Source organism: Bos mutus, chromosome 5 (genome assembly GCF_027580195.1).
Source record: "Bos mutus isolate GX-2022 chromosome 5, NWIPB_WYAK_1.1, whole genome shotgun sequence".
Classification (NCBI taxonomy): Eukaryota; Metazoa; Chordata; class Mammalia; order Artiodactyla; family Bovidae; genus Bos; species Bos mutus.
Genome location: NC_091621.1, coordinates 5,785,923 through 5,802,699, shown reverse-complemented (window position 1 = coordinate 5,802,699; position 16,777 = coordinate 5,785,923). Strand labels below are relative to the sequence as shown.

At 42.4% G+C, this 16,777-nt stretch overlaps 1 protein-coding gene across 1 annotated transcript; it reads left to right on the top strand.

Moving 5' to 3' along the window:
* Positions 1–2,159: 2,159 nt before the first annotated feature.
* NOPCHAP1 (NOP protein chaperone 1) lies at positions 2,160–16,457 on the top strand. The gene is made up of 4 exons (XM_005899066.2): positions 2,160–2,323; positions 4,427–4,513; positions 6,958–7,094; positions 9,791–16,457. The coding sequence occupies exons 1-4, from the start codon at positions 2,209–2,211 to the stop codon at positions 10,028–10,030; spliced, it is 579 nt and encodes a 192-aa protein (XP_005899128.1). The 5' UTR covers positions 2,160–2,208; the 3' UTR covers positions 10,031–16,457.
* The last annotated feature ends 320 nt before the right edge of the window (positions 16,458–16,777 follow it).

Genomic DNA, 16,777 nt, shown 5'->3' with positions numbered 1-16,777 from the left:
CTCACTACCAAAACTTAAGTTGCATTTCTCCAATTATTTTCTGAATCATATTTTCTAGGAAATTCCTCAAGGAGGGTTTGGGAGCAATATTTCCTGAGTTCTTGTATGTTCATAATGGTCTATGTCTATTATCATATATCTGATAAGAAAATATAAATAATTCCTACAATTCAACACCAACAAAGCTACCTGAACTAAAACAGGCAGTGGATGTGAATACACATTTCTGCAAAGTAGATACACAAATGGCCAATGAACACATGAAAACATGCTCAACATCACTAATTGTTAGAGAAATGCAAATCTAAACTACAGTGAGTTATCACCTCACACCAACTAGAAAGAAAGAAAGAAAAAAAGTGAAGTCTCTCAGTTGTGTCCAACTCTTTGCGACCCCATGGACTGTAGCCTACTAGCTCCTCTGTCCCTGGGATTTTCCAGGCAAGAATACTGGAGTGGGTTGCCATTTCCTTCTCCAGGGGATCTTCCCAGTCCAGGGATCGAACCCAGGTCTCCCACATTGCAGGCAGATGCTTTACCATCTGAGCCACCAGAGAAGAACTCAACTAGGATGGATGGCCACTATTAAAAAAAAAAAGAAAGAAAAAGCAAATAAACATTGACGAAGATGTGGAGAAATTGGAGCCCTTGTGCCCTAGTGGTAGGAATAAGATAGTGCAATCACTATGGAAACACACTGAAGGGTCTTAAAAAGTTAAAAATAGAATTACCATATAGTCAGTAATCACACTTCTGGGTATAATATATCCAAACAAATTGAAAGCAGGGACTTCCCTGGTGGTCCAGTGGCTAAGATTCCATGCTCCCAATGCAGGGGGCCCATGTTTGATCCCTAGTCAGCGAAGTAGATCCCATACACTGCAATGAAGATGGAAGATCCTGCATGCCACAACTAGGACCTGGCACAGCCAAATAGATAAATATTAAACAAAAAGGAATTAAAAGCAGTACCTGGAAGATATATTTGCATATCTATGTTCACTGCCTCATTGTTCAGGGTACCCAGAAGGAAGCAACCCAAACACCTGCCAAGGGATGAAATGCATAAAGAAAGTGTGGTATATGCATGGAATGGAATACTATTCAGTCTTTAAAAAGATGCTGCTGCTGCTGCTAAGTCGCTTCAGTCGTGTCCGACTCTGTGCAACCCCATAGACAGCAGCCCACCAGGATGCCCCGTCCCTGGGATTCTCCAGGCAAGAACACTGGAATGGGTTGCCATGTCCTTCTCCAGTGCATGAAAGTGAAAAGTGAAAGTGAAGTCGCTCAGTCGTGTCCGACCCTCAGCAACCCCATGGACTGCAGCCCACCAGGCTCCTCCGTCCACGGGATTTTCCAAGCAAGAGTACTGGAGTGGGTTGCCATCGCCTTCTCCGTTAAAAAGATGGGAATCCTATTACTTGCTACAACATGGATAAACTTTGAGAATGCTATACTAAGTGAAATTTGCCAGTCAAGAAAAGGCAAATTTTGTATGATTTCGCTTATATGAGATATCTGAAGTAGTTAAACTCACAGAAACAGAAATTAGAATGGTGGAGGCAGGATGCAATGGTGGGGGAGGGGTGGGGGTGGGGCGTTGCTCAATGAATATAGAGTTTCAGTTTTGCAAAAATTCTACGGATCTGTTACATAACAATGTAAATAGTTAACACTTCTGAACTATACCCATAAAAATAGGATTATATGGTTTTTTTTTAAGATTTCTTTTTGGTGTGGATCATTTTTAAAAGTCTTTATTGAAATTGTTGTAATATTGCTTCTATTTTATATTTTTATTTTCGTGGCTGGGAGGCATGTGGGATCTTAGCTCCCAGACCGGGAATCCAACCTATACCCCCTGAACTGAAAGTCCTAGTCTTAACCACTGGACCGTCAAAGTGTGTTCTATATCACAGAGGTTTGAAGAGGAGGGCAGCCCCTATGGTGCGCTCTTCACTTTTAAATCCAGCCTTGCTAGCTCTTTCATCGAATCACAGGATCTCTAGAGCCTCCACCTACCTTTTCTCCGGATAGGAATGGCCTCCTCACTCCGCTAGGTGCCGCCCTCTCCGCGGGCCTCCCTCGCCCTGCCCCTAGCCCCGCTCCTACGAGTTTCCTCCAATCGCAGTCCTGGCCCCGCCTCCTACCCCAGCCTTTTTCCTGCATCCGGGCTTGGAGAGGCCGCTGTGAAGACCAGCGAGCAGCATGGAGGTTTCCGGCGAATCCCACTCCGGCCCAAGCTGTTCGTCGTCCTCGCGGGATGGCTCCGGGGTTTCGGTCTCCAAGGAGTTGCTGATGGCGGGGAGCGGCGGCCGCGGAGGTGACGAATGGGTGGTCGGCAGCGGCGTGGGGCGCGCACGTGCAGCTGGGGGCGGCGCTGCTGGAGCTGCGGGTCAGGGGCTACCTGCCTAGCTAGCGAGGGACCCGGACATCACCCCGGCTGCGGGGTTGGGGGACTGGCTGGCCTAGGTATGGGCATCCGGCCTCGAGCCCGAAGGTGGTTTGTGTTTTCATGTTTTAGGCACAGTGCTGAGTGCCCAGTGCTGAGCGCCGCAGCACGACCTTCCCCCGCACCCCTCCTCCTCCCAAGGGGACGACCTTAGAATCAGGTCTGGGTTCCAGCAGTTGGCTAGTAAGGGGAGCAGGTGAGTATTATGGATTGAGCACCCTCTCTCTGCAGATGCTCACAGAGCCATCCTTAGTGCGCTCCCTTAGTGCGCTGCTCTGGTAGAGGGAGACGCGTCCAGGAAACCCTCACAGGTTTTTAGACATCATAATAGAGAGCTAAAAAAAACTAGGGTTCGAATCCCAACCCCACGAGTAATTAGCTGTCGAACTTTTTTTTTTGGAGGGCGGTGTTTGAAGAGAATAAAGTTCATTCGAGTGGTAGACGCTGTTAGAACAGATGGCTGGCTCAAGGAAGAGCAGAACCAGCTGTGGAACTTTTTTGTGGCTCGGTGTCCGACGCTTTGCGACCCCATGGACTGCAGCACTCCAGGCTTCCCTGTCCTTCACTATCTCCCAGAGTTTCCTGAAACTCATGTCCGTTGAGTCGATGATGCCATCCAACCATCTCATCCTCTGTCGCCCTCTTCTCCTCCTGCCCTCAATCTTTCTCAGCATCAGAGTCTTTTCCAGTGAGTCGGGCTCTTCACATCAGGTGGCCAAAATATTGGAGCTTCAACTTCAGCGTCAGTGCTTCCAATGAGTATTTCAGTGTTGATTTCCTTTAGGATTGACTGGTTTGATCTCCTTGCAGTCCAAGGGACTCTCAAGAGTCTTCAGCACCATAGTAGGAGAGTTGTTTACATCCCCAAAGCTTCAGTTTTTACATTTGGAAAATGGAAGTAGTAGTACCTATAGTGTTTGTTTTTGTTTTTTTTTTTTTGAGAAGAAGAATGAGTGTAATGTCTTGGACATATCCTCATTAAATATTAACTTGAAAAAACATTCTTTGAGAATCCAGAGCATCCGATAATAGCTGAAGCTTCTTAGTGCCTACTCTGCCCCAGGAATTAATTCGCTAAATTTAATCCTCACAACTTCCCTGTGTGGAGTTGGTTCTGTTAGGGCAGTTGTACAGATGAGGAAACTGAGACCTGGTGTATCACACAGATAAGTAACTTGTTGGAGATCATGTGGCTGGAAAGTGGCAAAATTGGCATTTGAATCCAATCGGTGTGGCCCCAGAGTCCATGCTCTTTTCACTAATCCAATTATTAGGTATAAGCTATTGATAGTAGCTAGGAGTGTGGAGCTGCTGCTTTGAGGGTGAACAGGATTTTTATGCCAGAGTGAAGAGATTTTCCAGGTGTGGGAACCGGGGTGCATAAAGCCTTGGGTTTTGAAAGTAAGTCCTGTTCTCTGTGCTCTGATGGGCTGGAGAGTTGGGTTGATTTGAGGAGCTGTGAAAAGGCTAAAGGGGTTCTCTTTAAAGGGCTGTTTTGTCTACATCAGACATCTTGACTGAAAGGGAACTTACCAGGCAGAGATGTTTTATAAATGAAGAAATTAATACTCAAAAAGTGTAGGTGATTTGCCCAATATAATGTAGCTGGTAAACCATTTCTGGCTTTACTTAACCCTTATGTATTCTGTACTGCTTCCTGCATTCTGTCATTGCCGACCTACATTTGTTGCTGGTAGATTTCTGGCCCAGAAAGGTGCAGTTTAGTGGGCATTTACTACCTGGCATTGGTGAGGCAGAGATGTAAGAGACAGGTTTAAAGGGGGGAGATCTGCAGAAAGAACTAAAATGTTGTCATGGAACTTGGAATGTTCCTTTTTTTTTTGTTGTTTAATGTGTTAGAAAGTGAGGAAGGAACAGTCAAGACTTGAGGGTGGAGGGTGGTCTTGCAAAGTTTGCTCTTGGGCTCCTATTTCTTTGTGCTGTAATAAAGGAAGTGTGTGTGTGTGTTTGCAGGTATATGGGACAGGTTGCTCATCAACTCCAAGCCTAATTCCAGAAAGAATTCTACTCTTCAAACAGTTCGGATAGAGAGGAGTCCCTGTAAGTACCCTTCCCTCTCTTCTCTTTCTCTCTCTCTCAAGAACCCTCTGTGATATGAAATTCTGCCTAATTAATCACTTATTTGTTGGGACAGTGTCTGCTTTTGTTGTCAGAGAGTCCATTCTAGCAAGTCTTACTTGGAAATTACATCATGAATTCAGTGCACAGGGATAAAATTTCTTGTATTATTCCCCTGCTTTAAGAGGGTGGGGCTTAAACCAGGCAGGAGACTCGGGTTTGATTCCTGGGTTGAGAAGATCCCCTGGAGACGGGAGTGGCAACCCACTCCAGTATTCTTGCCTGGAGAATCTCATGGACAGAAGAGCCTGGCAGGCTACAGTCCTTGGGGTCACAAAGAGTCAAACACGACTGAGTGTGACTAACACTTAAGAGGATAACCTTGCCCAGAAAAACTTGTGGGATGGATTTTTGGAAATCAAAATCAATTATTGTTAAACTCCATGGGGAATGTTTCCAGAGGTTACTGACTCCTAAATTTCACACACGGATGTGGGAAAACACCACCAGATTTTATTAAATTGGACACAGTTACTTAAATGGTAAACGTTACTCATAACAGGGCCAGTTCTTTTTATTAATTACTCTGTGATATTGGTGTACCACATACTCTAAATATATGTGAGTCAGACTTTGTTCAGATAGCATCATGTAACACTTAGCATTTGTGTAATTCCCTTTTAATGTTTAAAAGAAAATAAAGACAAGAATTAGTAAAAATGGTGTAAATGATACATGAGGTTATCATGTCTGTAAACTACAAAATCGTGAGTAGTTGAGGGGAAGTTAACCATAATATGCACTAAATGTACAACAGCTGAAATGATTGCATGGTGGGTCCCCATTCAAATATAAGTTTTTGTGTAGACATAGGTTTATATTTTTGGAGCGTACGTATCTCTGAGTGGAATTTTAAGAATTTTTATTTTTTAGTATTTTGGCCGTGCCACCCATCGTGTAGGATCTTAGTTCCCCAACTAGGGGTGGAACTGTCACCTCCCTGCATTGGAAGCATGGTGTTTCAGCCACTGGACCCCAAGGGAAGTCCCCAGAGTGTATTTTTTAATAGAGAAAAGATTGCCAAATTCTTTTCCAAGTTGGGTATACCATCTGGAATCCTAGCAGTCCTGTTTCACAATTCAAGGCCATTTCTTGATCCTCACCTCCATTTTCTTCTTCCATGCTCTGAACATTTTAGTCCACTGTTACATGGCTGTGTCAGTGACTTAAGTTCTGAGAGCTCATAATGTGCATGGTTATATGCTGGGCCTCTTGAGAGCTAACTCAGTAAATGACATATCCCTGTTCTTTGTCTCCCCTGTGCTTAGCACTCACAGATGAGTAAACTGAGGTTTTGATTGGTTAAATTAAATGTATTAGATTCCTGTGGTTGCACATGAATGAAACCCAGCTCCAGTTGCCTTTAGCCAACTGATGTTGGCTCATTTTTGGGGGAAAAATACCCCCAGTGATTTCAGGTACATCACCTGGGATCTGCCACTCTATATCTCTTAGTTCTACTTTCCTAGGTGACTTTATCTAGAACCAGTTCTTCCCTGATGATGGGTGGTAGCTGGGCGGTTTATCAGCAGCTCTAGGTTTACATTCAGCAACTCACCTAGTCATTGACTCTGGAAGAATGGACATCTTTCTCAACAGTCCAAAACAGAGTCCCAGGGTGATCTCTAATTGGCTTGCCAGATCACGGTGTCATGAGACCAAATCCCAGTGGCCAAGGTTGTGGAATACATAGGCAGGAACTGGGTAGGGGCAGGAGTGACTAAGAGTGACAGAGCTTAAGAAAGTCATCATTATCAGAAGAAAGGGAAACAGATGTGGGCCTCATCAACATCCATTGCTTCATTAACCTGCCCAGGTAACTCAGGTAGTAAGACGTGGAACTGGGGTTCTCTGAAGAGCCTCAGCAGTCTGACCCCAAAGCCTCGGAGTCTCATGCATTTAACTATTAAGTCCAACTGCCTACTTAATCAGTTTACTGTCTGTTGAATGCCATTCTTCTAGGAATTTTCAGTTCTGGGCATATATGAAAACCAGAAAACTTTGAGAAATAATTGCTGAATTGTACAGTCATACTGTTTTTCATGGACAGAGGAATTCCCCAGACAAGAATACTGGCGTGGGTAACCATTCCCTTCTCCAGGAGATCTTCCTGACCCAGGGATCGAACCCGGGTCTCCTGCATTGCAGGCAGATTCTTTACTGTCTGAGCCACCAGGGACGCCCACCATTTTAAGAATTCAGAAGAGAATGAAAAGTTTTAAAATAGAAGGAATTTGAATGCTTTTTTATTGAACTGTTGTTATTATTCCTGTCAGATTGAGAAGTGTTTATATAGAAATTCTGAATTTTAAAAGTTTGGCCAAAGACTAACATAAATATTGATAAATGATATTTTCGCTCCTTAGTATTGGACCAAGTACGGACCTTTCTCCCACAGATGGCTCAGGCAAACGAAAAGCTAAGAAAAGAAATGGCAGCTGCACCACCTGGTCATTTCAATATTGAAAATACTGATGAGACTCTTGGACAAGTTATTCAAATGGTAACTATGCCTTGTTTTCATTTCATAGTATAAAATAAACAATATGTTTCATCACCTGAAAAAGAAAGAGAACTTTTAAATTTTAATTCCAAGTGTTATTTTCCTTTTTGCAAAGTCAGCTCATGTTTCCAGTACTGCACAGGTGCTCAGTCATTTGATGATTAAATGACCGAGTTATTTAATCCTAATAACCTCATAAGTCAGCAAGCTTCCCTGGGTGAAGTCTAGGAATTTAGTCGTTCAGAATCATAGAAAGGCTTTTTCCACTCCAGTAACACATGTGTTATCTAGAAGCATTTATATACTAAGTGTCCTGAGTTTTTAAAAGTTTTCCCATTCAAGGCCCAAAAGAAGTAATCAGAGTCTGATTCATTGAGAATGCAAAAATAAACAATGTGTATAACAGAAAAACTGCTTATATAACTCAGGTGTGAAAATTGTCTTTCACTTTGCTGCTGCTGCTGCTAAGTCGCTTCAGTTGTGTCCCACTCTTTGTGACCCCATAGACGGCAGCCCGCCAGGCTCCCCTGTCCCTGGGATTCTCCAGGCAAGAACACTGGAGTGGGTTGCCATGTCCTTCTCCAGAGCATGAAAGTGAAAAGTGAAAGTGAAGTCACTCAGTTGTGTCCGACTCCTAGTGACCCATGGACTGCAGCCTGCCAGGCTCTTCCATCCATGGGATTTGCCAGGCAAGAGTACTGGAGTGGGGTGCCATTGCCTTCTCCAGTCTCTCACTTTGGGCTCCTCTTATTTCTGCACTGAAATCCCCTTTATAACACTCATGTCTGGACAGATCTGACACCATTTTTAATAATCATATACCTGATCCATCAGCAGATATGGCAGCTCTGCATCTAGAGTACATCTCGAATCAAGCCACTCCTGCTCGGCACCCAGGACCCTCACTCTAGGTGATGACAGTCTCTCCTCTGGATTATCCCAGGAAGTTCCCAGCCAGGCTTTCTGCTTCCACATTTTTCCCCCCAAAGCTTGTTCTTGACACATTGTATGTGGCTCCCAGTTTGGGAACCAGGGGGCTTCCCATCACATTTCTAATTAATTCAGAGTCCTTCATGGGCCAGTGTGATCCTGCCTCCATCTCTCCATTGACCTTCTCTCCCACCAAGGACCCTCACTGATTGTACTCCAGCCTCCGTCTCCTTGGCTCTGGGCCTTTTCCCTCTTTGTAAAATCCCATCCCCAAATTCCTCCATCTTTCATCACTTGTCACCTCAATGGTTTTCTTTCTTCTTTTTTTCTTCTTTAACTTTTCACTGCCCTACACTGTGCTTTCTGAGTAATTGTTTATTGCCTTTAAAAAAATACATTTATTTATTTGGCTGTACCAGCTCTTAGGCTTTTAGTTACAGCACGTGGGATTTAGTTCCCCAACCAGGGATCAAATTTGGGCCCTCTGCATTGGGAGCGTGGGCCCACTGGACCACCGGAAAACCTGTTTCTTAACTAAAACAGAGGTCAGCAGCCATTATTTGTAGGGGGCCAGATAGTAAATAACGTTAGGCTTTGTGGACCATGCTGTCTCCGGTATGACTGTCTATTTCTGCCATTTCCATGTGAATACAGCTGTGTGTGTGTGCGCGCTCGGTAAGTCGCTTCAGTTGTGTCCAACTCTTTGCGACCCCTGGACTATAGCCTGCCAGGCTCCTCTGTCCATGGGATTCTCCAGGCAAGAATACTAAAGTGGGTTGCCATGCCCTCCTCCAGGGGATCTTCCCGACCGAGGAATTGAACCCACATCTCTTATGTCCACCTGCATTGGCAGGCAGGTTCTTTACCACCAGCGCCACCTGTGAAGCCCCAAAGACAGCTGTAGATGATACGTAATGAGTAGGCACGTTTTATATACTTTTTATGGAATCCAAAATTTGAATTTCATACAATTTTTGCATTTCATGAAATACTATTCTTTTGTTGTTTTGTTTTTTTCCTACCACTCAAAATGTAAAAGCATTCTTAGTTCATGAGCTGCATGAAAACAGGCAGGGGGCTGGGTTTGCCCTGCAGGCCATGGTTTGCCACCTCCTGCTCAAAAACATAAGTTCCACCAAGGCAAGGATTTTGTTGTTGTTGTTGTTGAGATTCTAATGTGGTGCCCGGTTAATGTTGGTATTTGTTAATATTTGTTGAGTGAGTTTTGTTGGGTAGATTCAGCTATATAGAATTCAGCTGTGAGGAACATTTTAGACTTGTAATAAAAGTAAATCCTTAGGCCAGACTCTGGCAACTGAAAGAATAATGCTGCTGCTGCTGCTGCTAAGTTGCTTCAGTCGTGTCCGACTCTGTGTGACCCCATAGATGTCTGGCAGCCCACCAGGCTCCCCCGTCCCTGGGATTCTCCAGGCAAGAACACTGGAGTGGGTTGCCATTTCCTTCTCCAGTGCATGAAAGTGAAAAGTGAAAGTGAAGTCGCTCAGTCGTGTCCGACTCTCAGCAACCCCATGGACTGCAGCCTACCAGGCTCCTCCATCCATGGGATTTTCCAGGCAAGAGTACTGGAGTAGGGTGCCATTGCCATCTCTGGAAAGAATAATAGTATTGTATTAAAAACATTTCCTGTCTTCTGTGCTTCAGTATTTGTCCTAAGTGTTGGTCATTCCCAAAGTTGTTTTTATAACTTTTTAGGGAACTGCCCCAAAATAAATCTCCCACATGGTGTGTAATTTTTTTTCTTTCAGGACGTGGCCTTGTTTGAGATGAATCAGTCTCATTCGAAAGAAGAGGACAGTTCGGAAGAGAATTCACAAGACAGTTCAGAGGAAAGTTCAGAATCTGAGGATGAAGACGACAGCACCTCTTCGGAAGGTGAAGTCACCATAGATAATATTAAGCTTCCTCATTCAGAAGATGGAAAAGGCAAGATAGAGGTTCTGGACAGTCCTGCTAGTGAAAACAAAGAAAAACAGGGAAATAAGTGATCTGAGAAACAGGTGATAGATGCCTGCTAATTAAAAGGCAACCCACTCCAGTATTCTTGCCTGGAGAATCCCATGGACAGAGGAGCCTGGTAGGCTAGTCCACGGGGTCGCAATGAGTCGGACATGACTGAGCGACTTCATTTCACTTGACTTCAATTCTATGGAAAAGAGTGTGACTCACTAGTTGTTTTGCATTTCAGATACCTATGGTGCTTTTTTGCAATATTGAATATACTTTGTTTTTTGGAGAAACAGAAGCTGGCTTTTAAAGAGCTGGAAGAGATAGCATTTGGGGATCCTCTAAGAGCACACTGTATTTGATTTCATGCTAAAGAGATTGCGTTTAGAAAGCTTAATTTTATGTATGGTAATGAGTGAGATTGTTGGCATCCTTCTTCATAGCATAGACTTCAGAAATCTCAAACTTATTTTAAGGTAAAAATACATATCACCTGTTTGTTTTTACTTTAAATTGTCCACTTGGATAAAACAACCTAGGTTGGTTTTTATTTTTTAAGTTTTTATAAAGTCAGACTTATTTATTACCATCAAAATGGGGTCAATGAGGTAGAAATCTTTTAAAGAAGTTTTTTACAAAGAAAATAATTACTTACATTTAGCCACCCTCAGACATATCTACTTTCATTAAAAAAAAAAAAAAAAAAATTCCTTTCCAATTTGAGCGGGAAAACTGGTGTTCTGGTTTAATCACTGGTTTAAACTGGATTAAATTGGTTTAATCACTGTCGATGACTCTGTAGCCCCTTATTACATACTAATATGTAGAATTTTTATATTTCTCCCTTGCCATGGCTGTCTCATATAATACAACCAGGTGTGCTATACAGTTAAAGAAGTCATCTAAGTTCAGTTCTCTGAATTGTATGTAGAATTTACTTTTTTGGTTTTGTTTTTTCTTTTTCTCATAAAGCAATGTTTTTGTTTGTTTCAACTATTGAAATTATTCCTCACAGTTGCCCAGTTTTGAAATCTGTTCATTGTAGAGAATAGGGACACCCCAAGAAAAATAGGGAACAGTACATAAAAAGATAGTAATTGGTTTTCCCTTTCAAAAGACAAAATGATCCTACTTTGGGGTCTCCTTTCTGCCTTATTCTTGACCTTATTAAACTTGTTTGGGTTCTTATTTGCCATGGAACTGGCTTTGCTCAGGATGTAAACTAGAGAATTTAGAGGAGTGTCTCCAAGTGCATTGAGCTGATGGGACTTTGTTCCCTAATGTTTTAGGGTTTTTTTTTTTAACTGTTTTTTTTCTTACTCCTCACCTTATCCTTGTGAATACTCTGAAGATTATTCTCAAGGTTCTTTCTGGTATTTCCCATTGGAAATTGGAACCCAGGCTGTGCCTTAAAAGTATGCAGAGTGAACAGATCTGGAAACCAGATTTCTTAGCTAGAAAAGATACTATGTTGTACCTGGTAGCACCAAACACAGCTGTGATGAATTATTGGTGTAAATATGTATTTAAATAAATTAACAAATATTTAAATAATGTCTTCTACCAGCTAATATTTATGCCACATTGTGGGAAGAATTGCATTTGTCTGGTTCACTCCTTAGCATGGTGCATGGTATACAGTAGGCACTGAATGATGTAGATAAATGAATCAACAGGTATATGGGGATGTACAGGGCATTTTAAGCCATGGTATCCATGGGGATATGAAGGTGTAAGTTCACCAGAAATGCATACCTAAGTAGTAGACTGGTCAGTGAAAGAGACTAGTCAGTGTAGAATTACATACTAGTACGTAGAATTTTAATATTTCTCCCCTTCTTTGGCTATCTCATATAATACAACTAAGTGTTCTATACAGTTAAAGAAGTCACCTAAATTCAGTTCTCTGGACATTCTTATGACATTGGAGGAAAAAAAGAAATCTAATATGTGATAGGGTTGTCCTTTTCAGTTCAGTTCAGTCGCTCAGTTGTGTCCGACTCCTTGCAACCCCATGAATCGCAGCACGCCAGGCCTCCCTGTCCATCACCAAATCCCGGAGTTCACCCAAACCCGTGTCCATCGAGTCGGTGATGCCATCCAGCCATCTCATCCTCTTTCGTCACCCTTCTCCTCCTGCCCCCAATCCCTCCCAGCATCAGAGTCTTTTCCAATGAGTCAACTCTTCGCATCAGGTGGCCAAAGTATTGGAGTTTCAGCTTCAACATCAGTCCTTCCAATGAACACCCAGGAGTGTTTTCCTTTAGGATGGACTGGTTGGATCTTCTTGAATTCCAAGGGACTCTCAAGAGTCTTCTCCAACACCACAGTTCAAAAGCATCAATTCTTCAGTGCTCAGTTTTCTTCACCGTCCAACTCTCACATCCATACATGACCACCGGAAAAACCATAGCCTTAACTAGACGGGACCTTTGTTGGCAAAGTAATGTCTCTGCTTTTGAATATGCTGTCTAGGTTGGTCATAACTTTCCTTCCAATAGTTAAGTGTAAATTGGATCCATTATTTAATACACAGTGTCAGGGATGGCTGTTTTTAAACAAAGTTAGAATCTAGGCTCATACCATGTACTAAAGTCAAGGGACAAATTGGGAAAAATATTTGCAATAAAAGGCAAAGAATGAGTGTTATTAGTATAAAATGGGCTCTTACAAATTAGTAAAAAAAAAAAAAAAAAGTAATACTCTGAGTTAGTGAAATGTGAGCAGATAATTCACAGGGAAAAAATGCTCAGTCCCATTTTTCAAAGAAATGCAAATAAAACCAAGGTTATACTTTTTTACCTGTTGAAGTGGCAGGTGAAACAACAGCTAGTACTTAACTAGTACTTAACCTTTTTGTGTGCCTGCCACTATTCTGAGTGTTTTGTGAGTTACCACCACTCTCACACATAGAAAAATTTATCGAGTTACACATTTAACATCTGTGTACTTTATGTATGTTATACCTTAATGAAAAAGCTGTTTTGTTTGTACGCAGCTTGCTCTACAGTCTCTTGGAAACTGAGTCACCGTCATGCTTTGGTTGGTCTGACCCTGTGCATTCTCTGCCTGATTCTTAGGTGTAAGGTGACGGCTGCCATTTGAACAGTCTTGTTCCTGCTAAGGCTGCTCAAATGTTCTCTTTAGCCTTGTGTGTTATCTTTTTATGGCTCTTTGACAGTCATAAACTGGGTAATTAGGTTTAATGGTCTTGGAAGCAAAAATATTCTTAATGAATCTCCTCTATCCTCATAATACTTTGTGCATCAAATGTGGTATTTATTAAAAAAAAAAAAACTGCCTTGCCAAGTAGCTTGTATTCCTGTGCCTGAGTCCACGGCTGTGGCAGAAAAGACAAAGAGATTGAGTCTTTCACTTGTATTTCCCTCAGTGCCTGGCATGGTGCCTTTCACTCGGAATGTACAGTAAATGTTCATGAAAAAAAACTTTTTTTTTCCTCTTGACGCCAATAAAGTAATACATCTTAAACATCAGTGGTCACCAGTCCTGAAGAAAGACAGGTTTACTACTGTCTTTTGTCTAACTGATTAGTAGACTTTTCCCCAGAGTTTAATGTTGGCATCTTTGTGGGTGACTCCCCACCGTATGGGCTTCCCTGGTGGCTCAGACAGTAAAGAATCTGTCTGCAGTGCAGGAGACCCGGGTTCGATCCCTGGGTCGGAAAGATCCCCTGGAGAAAGGAATGGCAACCCACGCCAGTATTCTTGCCTGGAGAATTCCATGGGCAGAGGAACCTGGCAGGCTACCGTCCATGGGGTCACAAAGAGTTGGATACGACTGAGTGAGTGACACTTTCACTTTCTCCACCATTTGTTCATGGAAAATCCTGGCAGTGATTGGTTTGGGCGATGGGTATGTGACAACCTTCAGAAAGCGGCACAAGCCAAGTCTTATTAGTAAACTTTCTGGAAAGAAAAGGATTTCTTATTCCGAAGAAGGAGGCACATGAAAAAATGGCTCCTTCTTTGGAACCGTGGATATCTTGTGGTTGGATATGGCTCTTGCCACTCTGACCTAGTGGGCATACCTGGAGCCACAGTCAGCACGCCGAGGAGAGCACAGAGAAGCAAGGAACATCACTGAATTACTGCATCAAATAACTTGACAAAGCTATCACTGGATTTCTAGTTTTGTGACAGTGAACTTCTTTTTTATTTAAAAAAAAAAAAAGGCCACTACCTTATGAGATACTCTTATAGCTACTTCACAGATTTAAAGAAAAAAGTGGCAGGGAGACACTAAGCAAAAATTTTAAAGCCTCCCAATAGGTAAGTGGTGGAGAGACTTCCCTGGTGGTCCAATGGCTGACTGTCCTTCCAGTGCAGGGCGCCCGGGTTCAATCCCTGGTCCAGGAATTAGATTGCACATTCTGCAACTAAGACCCCATGCAACTTACGTGGTGGAGCCACATTTTCAATTCAGTCAGCCCCACACTGCCATTATGGGTCTTTGTGCCAGTCACAAAGCCACAAGCGTAGGCTCTGAAGCAGGATCAATCCCAGCCCAGCCACTTACATTAGTTTTTCCATTTGTAAGATGGGAATAATAGTATCTCCCTTATGTGGTTTTAGTATTAATAAGAAATGAATGACTTAATACCTATCACGTGCTTAGAACAGTGTTTGGTAAGTGTGAGGTGTTATGCTATAAGAAAAATACAGTGGTGGCAAAAATGTGGAGAAACTGTTGGCAAGATTGCTATATCCTTTTAATCAGAGATTACACCTCTAGGAATTTATTCTAATTAAGCAAATACAGTTTTGTTCACAAACTTCTATATAAGATTGATTGCGGGGACCTCCCTGGTGTCCAGTGGTTAAGAATCTGCCTTGCAGTACAGGGGACTGGGGTTCAGTCCCTGGTCAGGGGACTAAGATTCCACATGCCTCGGAGCAACTAAGCCCGTGTGCTGCACCTACTGAGCCCACACACTGCAACTAGAGAGTCTGTGTGCTGAGACAAAACATCCTGCGTGTCGGATCAAGTAAGACCCAGTGCAGCCAAATTAATATTTTTTGGGGGAAAAAAAGATTGATTGCAGTGTTTAAAACAGTCAAAAAGCAAATATAAATGTCCAACAATAAGAGAACAAGTTGAATTAAAGCCAGTGAACATATGTAGAGGTATTTATTGACATAGAAAGATGGTTACATATTTTTAATTGAAAAAAGCAGATAAAGTTATGTACAGTATATATTAGTTCTAAAAAAAAGTATATTCATAGAAAAAAATCTGGAACAATTTCAGATATCATCTGGTTATTTGTGGAGAGTGGTTGAATCTTACCTTCTCATTTTATTATTTTTACAAAATAAGGTGTGACTTAATCATTAAAAGTCCACTTAGGTATTATTTGCATGATAGTAATAATCATAATAATTCATCCTTTCAATCATGTTCATGTCTGATAACCTACTTCTAGACCAGGTTCCCTTGAGAGCTTCTGTTTTCTTAAAAAGGCAGGTATAGGGAAACCAATTTGTTTCCTTGCCCTCTTTTTTTTTTTTTTCTTGCCCTGTCTCTTGATGTTTCCACAAAAGCTCTCACATGTTCCACTCAGTTTAGCTTTGAGTTTGACAAATATTTAACACATGCCTACTCTTCATTATCCAGGGTCTGATTTGGTTATGGGCAACAACGGGATCTTAGCTTGGTTAAAAGACTTTCAGCTTCATTGCTTGAGTACCTGCTCTGCCACTGAATAGCTGTTTGATCTGGGCTGGTTACTTAACCTCCTTCATTTGAAAACAAATATTTATTGAACTCCTCCTATGTGTTAGACACTGGAGATACAGCATTGAACAAAAGCCCCTGTTCACAAAGCTTCAGTTCTAATGGGAAGAGCTGGATGGTTAATAACCATGTGGTGATAAGTGCTGCAAAAACAATGCAGGAGAAGGCAAATGACAAAATGAGAGGACAAATGAGGTGTGGATGTGGGAATCTCATGTGCTATTTTAGGAAGAGTGATCAGCGAATGGACCTCCACTGAGATGGTGTTTGAGCAGAGACCTGGAGATGAGGCAGCCTGTTGGGAGGTGGTGTGTGGGACAAGTTTCAAAAAAAGCAGTGGTGTACTGGCTGTAGCCCACACTTGTTCTAATCACACGTATCTCTTCCCAATTCTGTGTTCAGTGAAGTTTGTACCTTGAAAGCAGCCAGTATGAGAGCATTTATACACAGAAATCAGAAAATGCTACAAGTCAGAATTTTGTTTTTGATTTTTTTCCCCAGAGAGCCACTTGTTAAATATTTACCAGCACACTGCTGGGAAGAAGGAGCAGTAAGTGCAAAGGCCCTGCACTTAGGAGTTAGGAGTGTGCTTGATCAGTTTGAGGAACATCAAGGCAGCCAGGGTGGCTAAACAGAATGAGAGGGTAGATGGTAGGAGATGAGGTTAGAGGTAGCCAGGAACAAAGTTGATAGGACTTTGCAGGCATGGTAAGGGGTAGACTTTATTGTAAGCGAAATGGGGGCCATTAGGAGGTTTTGTGCAGAGGAGTGACACATTTCTGACTTAGGGTTTGAACCACACAGGGAGGGATCAGGAAGGCCAGTCAGGAAACGCAATAACCTCTTGGTGGGGTGGAGCCAGTAAAAAGAGCGCCTCGATTTATTCATCTTTTCAGATGTGAAGTTTAAGTAAGTTGGCTTAGCATAGTGACTAGCATACAGCAGCCCCTACATAAGTGATAGCTGTTATTATTGACAGATGCCAATCCTGGGAGTGGGGAAGGGGTTCTCATATCTAATTAGGAAGATCAATC

Coding starts and splice junctions, on each gene's coding strand:
- NOPCHAP1 (XM_005899066.2), top strand. CDS start 2,209: ATGGAGGTTTCCGGCGAATCCCACTCCGGCCCAAGCTGTTCGTCGTCC. Junction 4,514..6,957: donor TCGGATAGAGAGGAGTCCCT/GTAAGTACCCTT, acceptor TTCGCTCCTTAG/TATTGGACCAAGTACGGACC. Junction 7,095..9,790: donor TTGGACAAGTTATTCAAATG/GTAACTATGCCT, acceptor TTTTTCTTTCAG/GACGTGGCCTTGTTTGAGAT.